Genomic DNA, 13,193 nt, shown 5'->3' on the forward strand with positions numbered 1-13,193 from the left:
ATCCCACTCCTTGCTGTTAATCTCTGTAAGCCTTTTAGGTATAGGAAAAACGTCAGTACACACCGGTACCGCATAGTATTTATCCAGCCTACATAATTTCTCTGGGATTGCAACCGTGTCGCAATCATTCAGAGCCGCTAATACCTCCCCTAGTAATACACGGAGGTTCTCAAGCTTAAATTTAAAATTTGATATTTCTGAATCCAGTCTCCCTGGATCAGATCCGTCACCCACAGAATGAAGCTCTCCGTCCTCATGTTCTGCAAATTGTGACGCAGTGTCAGACATGGCCCTCATATCATCAGCGCGCTCTGTCCTTAACCCAGAGCTATCGCGCTTGCCTCTTAACTCAGGCAAATTAGATAATACTTCTTTCATAACATTAGCCATATCTTGTAAAGTGATTTGTAAGTGCCTTGATATGCTTGGCGCCACAATCTCACGCACCTCCTGAGCGGGAGGCGAAGGTACTGACACGTGAGGAGAGTTAGGCGGCATAACTTCCCCCTCGTTGTCTGGTGATAATTTCTTTACCGGTAAAGACAGACTTTTATTTAAAGTAACATCAATACAATTGGTACACATATTTCTATTGGGCTCCACATTGGCCTTTAAACATAATGAGCAAGCAGATTCATCTGTGTCAGACATGTTTAAAAAGACTAGCAATGAAGCTATCAAGCTTGGAAATTTCTTTCAATAAGTTTACAAGCAATTAATAAAAAACGGTCACAGTTGAAATAACGAACTAATACGGTTATAGCAACCAATTTTAAACAGTAAATGTATGAAATTAGCAGAGGATTGCTCCCATTAGCAAAAGGATGATTAACCCCTCAATACCCAAAACGAATAATCAATTTAAGATTTAACGCTTTTCTCACAGTCAAACACACTGTCACAGGTCTGCTGTGACTGATTACCTCCCTCAAAAATGAATTTTGAAGACCCCTGAGCTCTCTGGAGACGTCCTGGATCAAAGAGGAAGAAGCAGGAAGACTGTGCTAGAATTTTAACTGCGCAACAAGGCGCTAAAAAAAGGTCCCTCCCACTCATATCACAACAGTGGGAGACCTGATATAACGGTGTCTATGCATACGTTAGCCATGTGGAAAAAAATCATGCCCAAAAAGATTTATCACCAAAGTACCTCACAAAACGAATAACATGCCAGTAAACGTTTTAAAAAACAACTTTCCAGTGTTATGCAAAGTTATCACTAAGCCTGCTACCAGTCGCTTCTACTGCAGTTAAGGCTCATACATTTATTTCAGTACTAACAGTATTTAAAGTTAAATTCTAGTCCCTAGAAAATAACTCAACTGCGCATACATTTATCAGCTTGATACCAGTCGCTACTACTGCATTAAAGGCTGTACTTACGTCATATGGGTAACAGCAGTGTTTTCATAGTCAATTCCATTCCTAGAAAATATTTGACTACACATACCTCATTTGCGGGGGACCCCGCATGCTAATTCCCTTCTCTGAAGTTACCCACTCCTCAGAATGTGCGAGAACAGCCAGTGGATCTTAGTTACGTCTGCTAAGATCATAGAAAAAACGCAGGCAGATTCTTCTTCTAAATACTGCCTGAGAGAACAAACAGCACACTCCGGTGCTATTTTAAAATAATAAACTTTTGATTGAAGAATGTTACTCCCGTCTCCTCTCACAACCTCCTTTGTTGAGACTTGCAAGAGAATGACTGGGTATGACATGTGAGGGGTGGAGCTATATAGCAGCTCTGCTTGGGTGATCCTCTTGCAATTTCCTGTTGGGAAGGAGAATATATCCCATAAGTAATGGATGACCCGTGGACTGAACACACTTAACAAGAGAAATAACATAATTTATGTAAGAACTTACCTGATAAATTCATTTCTTTCATATTAGCAAGAGTCCATGAGCTAGTGACGTATGGGATATACATTCCTACCAGGAGGGGCAAAGTTTCCCAAACCTCAAAATGCCTATAAATACACCCCTCACCACACCCACAATTCAGTTTAACTAATAGCCAAGAAGTGGGGTGATAAAAAAGTGCGAAAGCATATAAAATAAGGAATTGGGATAATTGTGCTTTATACAAAAATCATAACCACCCCAAAAAAAAAAAAAAAGGGCGGGCCTCATGGATTCTTGCTAATATGAAAGAAATGAATTTATCAGGTAAGTTCTTACATAAATTATGTTTTCTTTCATGTAATTAGCAAGAGTCCATGAGCTAGTGACGTATGGGATAATGATTACCCAAGATGTGGATCTTTCCACGCAAGAGTCACTAGAGAGGGAGGGATAAAATAAAGACAGCCAATTCCTGCTGAAAATAATCCACACCCAAAATAAAGTTTAATGAAAAACATAAGCAGAAGATTCAAACTGAAACCGCTGCCTGAAGTACTTTTCTACCAAAAACTGCTTCAGAAGAAGAAAATACATCAAAATGGTAGAATTTAGTAAAAGTATGCAAAGAGGACCAAGTTGCTGCTTTGCAAATCTGATCAATCGAAGCTTCATTCCTAAACGCCCAGGAAGTAGAAACTGACCTAGTAGAATGAGCTGTAATCCTTTGAGGCGGAGTTTTACCCGACTCCACATAGGCAAGATGAATTAAAGATTTCAACCAAGATGCCAAAGAAATGGCAGAAGCTTTCTGGCCTTTTCTAGAACCGGAAAAGATAACAAATAAACTAGAAGTCTTTCGGAAAGACTTAGTAGCTTCAACATAATATTTCAAAGCTCTAACAACATCCAAAGAATGCAATGATTTCTCCTTAGAATTCTTAGGATTAGGACATAATGAAGGAACCACAATTTCTCTACTAATGTTGTTAGAATTCACAACTTTAGGTAAAAATTCAAGAAGTTCGCAACACTGCCTTATCCTGATGAAAAATCAGAAAAGGAGACTCACAAGAAAGAGCAGATAATTCAGAAACTCTTCTGGCAGAAGAGATTGCCAAAAGGAACAAAACTTTCCAATGAATGCATAGGTTCAAACGGAGGAGCTTGAAGAGCCCCCAGAACCAAATTCAAACTCCAAGGAGGAGAAATTGACTGAATGACAGGTTTTATACGAACCAAAGCTTGTACAAAACAATGAATATCAGGAAGATTAGCAATCTTTCTGTGAAAAAGGACAGAAAGAGCAGAGATTTGTCCTTTCAAAGAACTTGCGGATAAACCTTTATCTAAACCATCCTGAAGAAACTGTAAAATTCTCGGAATTCTAAAAGAATGCCAAGAAAAATGATGAGAAAGACACCAAGAAATATAAGTCTTCCAGACTCTATAATATATCTCTCTGGATACAGATTTACAAGCCTGTAACATAGTATCAATCAAAGAGTCAGAGAAACCTCTTTGACCAAGAATCAAGCGTTCAATCTCCATACCTTTAAATTTAAGGATTTGAGATCCTGATGGAAAAAAGGACCTTGCGACAGAAGGTCTGGTCGTAGCGGAAGAGTCCACGGATGGCAAGAGGCCATCCGGACAAGATCCGCATACCAAAACCTGTGAGGCCATGCCGGAGCTACCAGCAGAACAAATGAGCATTCCTTCAGAATCTTGGAGATTACTCTTGGAAGAAGAACTAGAGGCGGAAAGATATAAGCAGGATGATACTTCCAAGGAAGTGATAATGCATCCACTGCTTCCGCCTGAGGATCCCGGGATCTGGACATATACCTGGGAAGTTTCTTGTTTAGATGAGACGCCATCAGATCTATTTCTGGAAACTCCCACATTTGAACAATCTGAAGAAATACCTCTGGGTGAAGAGACCATTCGCCCGGATGCAACGTTTGGCGACTGAGATAATCCGCTTCCCAATTGTCTATACCTGGGATATGAACCGCAGATATTAGACAGGAGCTGGATTCCGCCCAAACCAGAATTCGAGATACTTCTTTCATAGCCAGAGGACTGTGAGTCCCTCCTTGATGATTGATGTATGCCACAGTAGTGACATTGTCTGTCTGAAAACAAATGAACGATTCTCTCTTCAGAAGAGGCCAAAACTGAAGAGCTCTGAAAATTGCACAGAGTTCCAAAATATTGATCGGTAATCTCACCTCCTGAGATTCCCAAACTCCTTGTGCTGTCAGAGATCCCCACACAGCTCCCCAACCTGTGAGACTTGCATCTGTTGAAATTACAGTCCAGGTCGGAAGCACAAAAGAAGCCCCCTGAATCAAACGATGGTGATCTGTCCACCACGTTAGAGAGTGTCGTACAATGGGTTTTAAAGATATTAATTGAGATATCTTTGTGTAATCCTTGCACCATTGATTCAGCATACAGAGCTGAAGAGGTCGCATGTGAAAACGAGCAAAGGGGATCGCGTCCGATGCAGCAGTCATAAGACCTAGAATTTCCATGCATAAGGCTACCGAAGGGAATGATTGTGACTGAAGGTTTCGACAAGCTGCAATCAATTTTAGACGTCTCTTGTCTGTTAAAGACAGAGTCATGGACACTGAATCTATCTGGAAACTCAGAAAGGTTACCCTTGTCTGAGGAATCAATGAACTTTTTGGTGAATTGATCCTCCAACCATGATCTTGAAGAAACAACACAAGTCGATTCGTATGAGATTCTGCTAAATGTAAAGACTGAGCAAGTACCAAGATATCGTCCAAATAAGGAAATACCACAATACCCTGTTCTCTGATTACAGACAGAAGGGCACCGAGAACCTTTGTAAAAATTCTTGGAGCTGTAGCTAGGCCAAACGGCAGAGCCACAAACTGGTAATGCTTGTCCAGAAAAGAGAATCTCAGGAACTGATAATGATCTGGATGAATCGGAATATGCAGATATGCATCCTGTAAATCTATTGTGGACATATAATGCCCTTGCTGAACAAAAGGCAAGATAGTCCTTACAGTTACCATTTTGAATGTTGGTATCCTTACATAACGATTCAATATTTTTAGATCCAGAACTGGTCTGAAGGAATTCTCCTTCTTTGGTACAATGAAGAGATTTGAATAAAACCCCATCCCCTGTTCCAGAACTGGAACTGGCATAATTACTCCAGCCAACTCTAGATCTGAAACACAATTCAGAAATGCTTGAGCTTTCACTGGATTTACTGGGACACGGGAAAGAAAAAATCTCTTTGCAGGAGGTCTCATCTTGAAACCAATTCTGTACCCTTCTGAAACAATGTTCTGAATCCAAAGATTGTGAACAGAATTGATCCAAATTTCTTTGAAAAAACGTAACCTGCCCCCTACCAGCTGAGCTGGAATGAGGGCCGCACCTTCATGTGGACTTAGAAGCAGGCTTTGCCTTTCTAGAAGGCTTGGATTTATTCCAGACTGGAGATGGTTTCCAAACTGAAACTGCTCCTGAGTATGAAGGATCAGGCTTTTGTTCTTTGTTGAAACGAAAGGAACGAAAAACAGAATTTATGCTTACCTGATAAATTACTTTCTCCAACGGTGTGTCCGGTCCACGGCGTCATCCATTACTTGTGGGATATTCTCCTCCCCCACAGGGAAAGGCAAGGAGAGCACACAGCAAGAGCTGTCCATATAGTCCCTCCCAGGCTCCGCCCCCCCAGTCATTCGACCGACGGTTAGGAGAAAAAAAGGAGAAACTATAGGGTGCCGTGGTGACTGTAGTGTATAGAGAGAGAAATTTTTCAAACCTGATTAAAAAACCAGGGCGGGCCGTGGACCGGACACACCGTTGGAGAAAGTAATTTATCAGGTAAGCATAAATTCTGTTTTCTCCAACATTGGTGTGTCCGGTCCACGGCGTCATCCATTACTTGTGGGAACCAATACCAAAGCTTTAGGACACGGATGAAGGGAGGGAGCAAATCAGGTTACCTAAACAGAAGGCACCACGGCTTGCAAAACCTTTCTCCCAAAAATAGCCTCCGAAGAAGCAAAAAGTATCAAATTTGTAGAATTTGGCAAAGGTGTGCAGAGAAGACCAAGTTGCTGCCTCACATATCTGATCAACAGAAGCCTCGTTCTTGAAGGCCCATGTGGAAGCCACAGCCCTAGTAGAGTGAGCTGTGATTCGTTCAGGAGGCTGCCGTCCGGCAGTCTCATAAGCCAATCGGATAATGCTTTTCAGCCAGAAAGAAAGAGAGGTAGCAGTAGCTTTTTGTCCTCTCCTCTTACCAGAATAAACGACAAACAAAAAAGAAGAAGTTTTGTCTGAAATCCTTTGTTGCTTCTAAATAGAACTTTAAAGCACGGACTACATCTAAATGGTGTAACAAATGTTCCTTCTTTGAAACTGGATTCGGACACAAAGAAGGGACAACTATTTCCTGGTTAATATTCTTGTTGGAAACAACTTTTGGAAGAAAACCAGGCTTGGTACGCAAAACAACCTTATCTGAATGGAACACCAGATAGGGTGGATCACACTGCAAAGCAGATAGTTCAGAAACTCTTCTAGCAGAAGAAATAGCAACCAAAAACAGGACTTTCCAAGATAGTAACTTGATATCTATGGAATGTAAGGGTTCAAATGGAACCCCTTGAAGAACTGAAAAAACTAAATTTAGACTCCAGGGAGGAGTCAAAGGTCTGTAAACAGGTTTGATTCTGACCAAAGCCTGTACAAAAGCCTGTACAAAAGCTTGTACATCTGGCACAGCTGCCAGTCTGTGTAACAAGACAGATAAAGCAGATCTCTGTCCTTTTAGAGAACTCGCTGACAATCCCTTATCCAAACCTTCTTGTTAGAAAGGAGAGGATCCTGGGAATATTAATCCATGAGAATCCCTTGGATTCACACCAACAGATATATCCTTTCCATATTTTATGGTAAATCCTTCTAGTCACAGGTTTTCTGGCTTGGACCAGAGTATCTATCACTGAATCTGAAAACCCGCGCTTAGATAAAATCAAGCGTTCAATTTCCAAGCAGTCAGCTGGAGAGAAACTAGATTTGGATGTTCGAATGGACCTTGCACTAGAAGATCCTGTCTCAAAGGTAGCTTCCATGGTGGAGCCGATGACATATTCACCAGGTCTGCATACCAAGTCCTGCGTGGCCACGCAGGAGCTATCAGAATCACTGAGGCCTTCTCCTGTTTGATCCTGGCTACAAGCCTGGGAAGGAGAGGGAACGGTGGAAATGCATAAGCTAGGTTGAACGACCAAGGCGTCACTAATGCATCCACTAGAGTCGCCTTGGGACCCCTGGATCTGGACCTGTAGCAAGGAACCTTGAAGTTCTGACGAGACGCCATCAGATCCATGTCTGGAATGTCCCATAATTGAGTCAACTGGGCAAAAACCTCCGGGTGGAGTTCCCACTCCCCCGGATGGAAAGTCTGACGACTCAGATAATCCGCCTCCCAGTTGTCTACTCCTGGGATGTGAATTGCAGATAGATGGCAGGAGTGATCCTCCGCCCATTTGATGATCTTGGATACCTCTTTCATCGCCAAGGAACTCTTTGTTCCTCCCTGATGGTTGATGTAAGCTACAGTCGTCATGTTGTCTGACTGGAATCTTATGAATCCGGCCTTCGCTAGTTGAGGCCAAGCCCGGAGAGCATTGAATATCGCTCTCAGTTCCAGGATGTTTATCGGGAGAAGAGACTCTTCGTGAGACCATAGACCCTGAGCTTTCAGGGAATCCCAGACCGCGCCCCAGCCTAATAGACTGGCGTCGGTCGTGACAATGACCCACTCTGGTCTGCGGAAACTCATTCCCTGAGACAGGTGATCCTGTGACAACCACCAACGGAGTGAGTCTCTGGTCATCTGGTCTACTTGAATCTTTAGAGACAAGTCTGTATAGTCCCCATTCCACTGCTTGAGCATGCACAGTTGTAATGGTCTTAGATGAATTTGAGCAAAAGGAACTATGTCCATTGCTGCAACCATCAACCCTACTACTACCATGCACTGAGCTATGGAAGGCTGCAGAATAGAGTGAAGAACTTGACAAGCTTTAGAAGCTTTGACTTTCTGACTTTTTTCAGGAAGATCTTCATTTTTAAAGAATCTATTATCGTTCCCAAGAAGGGAACTCTTGTCGACGGAGACAGGGAACTCTTTTCTACGTTCACCTTCCACCCGTGAGATATGAGAAAGGCTAGAACAATGTCTGTATGAGCCTTTGCTTTGAAAAGAGACAACGTTTGGATTAGAATGTCGTCCAGATAAGATGCCACTGCAATACCCCTTGGTCTTAGAACCTCTAGAAGGGACCCTAGCACCTTTGTGAAAATCCTTGGATGATCTTTGTGGATAGGAATATGTAGATACGCATCCTTTAAATCCACGGTAGTCATAAATTGACCCTCCTGGATTGTAGATAAAATTGTTCGAATGGTTTCCATTTGAACGATGGAACTCTGAGAAATTTGTTTAGAATTTTTAAATCCAGAATTGGTCTGAAAATTCCCTCTTTTTTGGGAACTACAAACAGATTTGAGTAAAACCCCCGACCTTGTTCCACAGTTGGAACTGGGTGTATCACTCCCATCTTTAACAGGTCTTCTACACAATGTAAGAATGCCTGTCTCTTTATTTGGTTTGAAGATAAGTTAGACATGTGGAACCTTCCCCTTGAGGGTAGTTCCTTGAACTCCAGAAGAAAACCCTGAGAGACTATTTCTAGTGTCCAGGGATCCTGAACATCTCTTGCCTAAGCCTGAGCAAAGAGAGAGAGAGAGTCTGCCCCCTACTAGATCCGGTCCCGGATCGGGGGCTACCCCTTCATGCTGTTTCTTGTTCAGAGCGGCAAGGAGAATGACTGGGGGGGCGGAGCCTGGGAGGGACTATATGGACAGCTCTTGCTGTGTGCTCTCCTTGCCTTTCCCTGTGGGGGAGGAGAATATCCCACAAGTAATGGATGACGCCGTGGACCGGACACACCAATGTTGGAGAAACGATTATTAGCCCTGTTTTTACCCTTAGATTTTTTATCCTGTGGTAAAAAAGTTCCTTTCCCACCAGTAACAGTTGAGATAATAGAATCCAACTGAGAACCAAATAATTTGTTACCCTGGAAAGAAATGGAAAGTAGAGTTGATTTAGAAGCCATATCAGCATTCCAAGTCTTAAGCCATAAAGCTCTTCTAGCTAGAATAGCTAGAGACATAAACCTGACATCAACTCTGATAATATCAAAAATGGCATCACAGATAAAATTATTAGCATGCTGAAGAAGAATAATAATATTATGAGAATCATGATCTGTTACTTGTTGCGCTAAAGTCTCCAACCAAAAAGTTGAAGCTGCAGCAACATCAGCCAAAGATATAGCAGGTCTAAGAAGATTACCTGAACACAGATAAGCTTTTCTTAGAAAGGATTCAATTTTCCTATCTAAAGGATCCTTAAAGGAAGTACCATCCGACGTAGGAATAGTAGTACGTTTAGCAAGGGTAGAAATAGCCCCATCGACTTTAGGGATTTTGTCCCAAAATTCTAATCTGTCAGATGGCACAGGATATAATTGCTTGAAACGTTTAGAAGGAGTAAATGAATTACCCAATTTATCCCATTCTCTGGAAATTACTTCAGAAATAGCATTAGGAACAGGAAAAACTTCTGGAATAACCACAGGAGATTTAAATACCTTATCTAAACGTTTAGAATTAGTATCAAGAGGACCAGAATCCTCTATTTCTAAAGCAATTAGTACTTCTTTAAGTAAAGAACGAATAAATTCCATTTTAAATAAATATGAAGATTTATCAGCATCAATCTCTGAGACAGAATCCTCTGAACCAGAAGAGTCATCAGAATCAGAATGATGATGTTCATTTAAAAATTCATCTGTAGAGAGAGAAGTTTTAAAAGATTTTTTATGTTTACTAGAAGGAGAAATAACAGACATAGCCTTCTTGATGGATTCAGAAACAAAATCTCTTATATTATCAGGAACATTCTGCACCTTAGATGTTGAAGGAACTGCAACAGGCAATGGTACATTACTAAAGGAAATATTATCTGCTTTAACAAGTTTGTCATGACAATTAATACAAACAACAGCCGGAGGAATAGCTACCAAAAGTTTACAGCAGATACACTTAGCTTTGGTAGTTCCAGCACTAGACAGCGATTTTCCTGAAGTATCTTCTGACTCAGATGCAACGTGAGACATCTTGCAATATGTAAGAGAAAAAACAACATATAAAGCAAAATTGATCAAATTCCTTAAATGACAGTTTCAGGAATGGGGAAAAAATGCCAAAAAACAAGCTTCTAGTAACCAGAAGCAAAGAAAAAATGAGACTGAAATAATGTGGAGACAAAAGCGACGCCCATATTTTTTGGCGCCAAATAAGACGCCCACATTATTTGGCGCCTAAATGCTTTTTGGCGCCAAAAATGACGCCACATTCGGAACGCCGACATTTTTGGCGCAAAAGGACGTCAAAAAATGACGCAACTTCCGGCGACACGTATGACGCCGGAAACAGAAAAGATTTTTTGCGCCAAAAAAGTCAGCGCCAAGAATGACGCAATAAAATGAAGCATTTTCAGCCCCCGCGAGCCTAACAGCCCACAGGGAAAAAAGAGTCAAATTTTAAGGTAAGAAAAAAATTGATTCAAATGCATTATCCCAAATATGAAACTGACTGTCTGAAAATAAGGAATGTTGAACATCCTGAGTCAAGGCAAATAAATGTTTGAATACATATATTTAGAACTTTATAAAAAAGCGCCCAACCATAGCTTAGAGTGTCACAGAAAATAAGACTTGCTTACCCCAGGACACTCATCTACATGTTTGTAGAAAGCCAAACCAGTACTGAAACGAAAATCAGCAGAGGTAATGGTATATAAATAAGAGTATATCGTCGATCTGAAAAGGGAGGTAACAGATGAATCTCTACGACCGATAACAGAGAACCTATGAAATAGACCCCGTAGAAGGAGATCACTGCATTCAAATAGGCAATACTCTCCTCACATCCCTCTGACATTCACTGCACGCTGAGAGGAAAACCGGGCTCCAACTTGCTGTGGAGCGCATATCAACGTAGAATCTAGCACAAACTTACTTCACCACCTCCATAGGAGGCAAAGTTTGTAAAACTGAATTGTGGGTGTGGTGAGGGGTGTATTTATAGGCATTTTGAGGTTTGGGAAACTTTGCCCCTCCTGGTAGGATTGTATATCCCATACGTCACTAGCTCATGGACTCTTGCTAATTACATGAAAGAAATTATATATATATATATATATATATATATATATATATATATATATATATAAAAAAAAAAAAGAGAGAAAGAGAGAAAGAGAGAAAGAGAGAAAGAGAGAAAGAGAGAAAGAGAGAAAGAGAGAAAGAGAGAAAGAGAGAAAGAGAGAAAGAGAGAAAGAGAGAAAGAGAGAAAGAGAGAAAGAGAGAAAGAGAGAAAGAGAGAAAGAGAGAAAGAGAGAAAGAGAGAAAGAGAGAAAGAGAGAAAGAGAGAAAGAGAGAAAGAGAGAAAGAGAGAAAGAGAGAAAGAGAGAAAGAGAGAAAGAGAGAAAGAGAGAAAGAGAGAAAGAGAGAAAGAGAGAAAGAGAGAAAGAGAGAAAGAGAGAAAGAGAGAAAGAGAGAAAGAGAGAAAGATATATATACACATATACACAGTTTATAAAGAAACATACTAGTAATACAGCTGTCTGCCACAAGTAATTTTTTCTCCTTACTAGGTTTTCAACATCTATATAAACAGTGAGAAGCATGAAGAGAAAAACCTCAGGGACAAGCATTCAATGATGCTTCATGGCTCAGTCAATATAGTAGTGGCTGATGAAATAACATGTTGTTGCTATCCAGTAATCCAAAAATATTACTGCTGCATTGCAACAGAACAAACTATCAGCCAAGTCTACACCTTTTTTTTTTAATTTTATTTTTAATATAAGAGAGACCGTTAACACTCAGAAATTATATAAAATGTTTAGTTATGCGTAATGAAGCACTTCGCACTTTCGAAATGTATTGTGCCCCCCTTTTTAATATAACTTAGCTCTGCAAAATGTGAATATTTAAAAATTTCAGAACTTGAAATGAACCCTGCTGACTTCTCAAGACTAACCCTGCTATATATTTTTCCTTATTTGGCTTTAACTGATAACTGCAAAACAATGCATTTTATACTAACTGTATGACCAAGATTATTCTAGTTGTCTGCAGACTCAGGACTGGATTGGCTCCTCCAAATAAGGCAAATGGTTGGTTGAATATGGCTATTGACAAACAATTACAGGATTTTATTCTACAACACCACAACAGAAATGTCTTGAAATTACAAACATTTTTTATTAGCAATTTTATATATAAAGGTGTTTTGTAAAGTCCCCTTAAAAAGGGGGCATACCTGTAAGTTACAAAAGAGGTATGTTTCTACTTCAGTTAACCAATATCATTAAGTTTGTTTAAAATGTTGCTATTTATGCTCGTGGACTCACCAGAAGAATCAACAATTTGGTACCCAAGTTGTTCTTGTACAAGGAGGTCCATTCCATTAGCAGATTCTTCTAAATGGATATCATTTCTATTTACTTCACTAGGAGGGGAATACATTACTTCAAACTGCTTACAAGATTCACTCAAATTTTCTAAATCACCTGAACAAAAGAAATAAATCATTAATCATTTGTGGCAAGGCATCTACTTTTCAGCAGTTTGTGTGCGTTTGTGCGCACGTTTAAACAGCAGCTTGAACAGACCAGGTTCCACGAGTATAGCAAATCTATAAATAAACAAACTTTCACTCGGAGCGGTTTCTTCCTTCTACTTGGCCTTGGTCTCCAACAAGTTTCTAATCATATTTAAACCATGACATGATGACCAATATTTCCCTATCAAACTTGATGAGAAAGAGTTAAAAAGGGACATTCTAAGGCAAAAAAATTGGATACTCTGATTTATTAGTAAATGTATTTTTTTGTATTACTGACCCTAATTAAACTCCGAAAAAGAGGTAAAGTGTTTCTCAGTAGTCACAAATATTGCAGCTCACAAGCATAACATAGCTGGTGATTGAGAGATCAAACTACTGCTGCTCAACACTGGTTCACCAAAGCAATGTTTGTCCATATTACGAAAGACTATGATGTGGTTAAACACAGTTATCTAGTAATGCAAAAATTGCAAGCCCAACTTAAAGGGACAGTAAAGTCAAAATTAAACTTTCATGATTCAGATGAGGAATGCAATTTTAAACAACTTTCCAATTTACTTTTATCATTAAAATGT

The 13,193-nt window shown here is 40.2% G+C and overlaps 1 protein-coding gene across 1 annotated transcript in view; it reads right to left on the reverse strand.

Moving 5' to 3' along the window:
* The window catches only part of LARP4 (La ribonucleoprotein 4), a 447,695-nt gene that overhangs the window by 408,538 nt on the left and 25,964 nt on the right, over positions 1-13,193 (reverse strand). Inside the window, exon 3 of the mRNA XM_053705530.1 lies at positions 12,404-12,562. Coding sequence (XP_053561505.1) covers positions 12,404-12,562 — 159 coding nt within the window. The remainder of the gene's footprint in view (positions 1-12,403; positions 12,563-13,193) is intronic.

The sequence above is a fragment of the Bombina bombina genome, chromosome 3, assembly GCF_027579735.1.
Source record: "Bombina bombina isolate aBomBom1 chromosome 3, aBomBom1.pri, whole genome shotgun sequence".
NCBI lineage: Eukaryota > Metazoa > Chordata > Amphibia > Anura > Bombinatoridae > Bombina > Bombina bombina.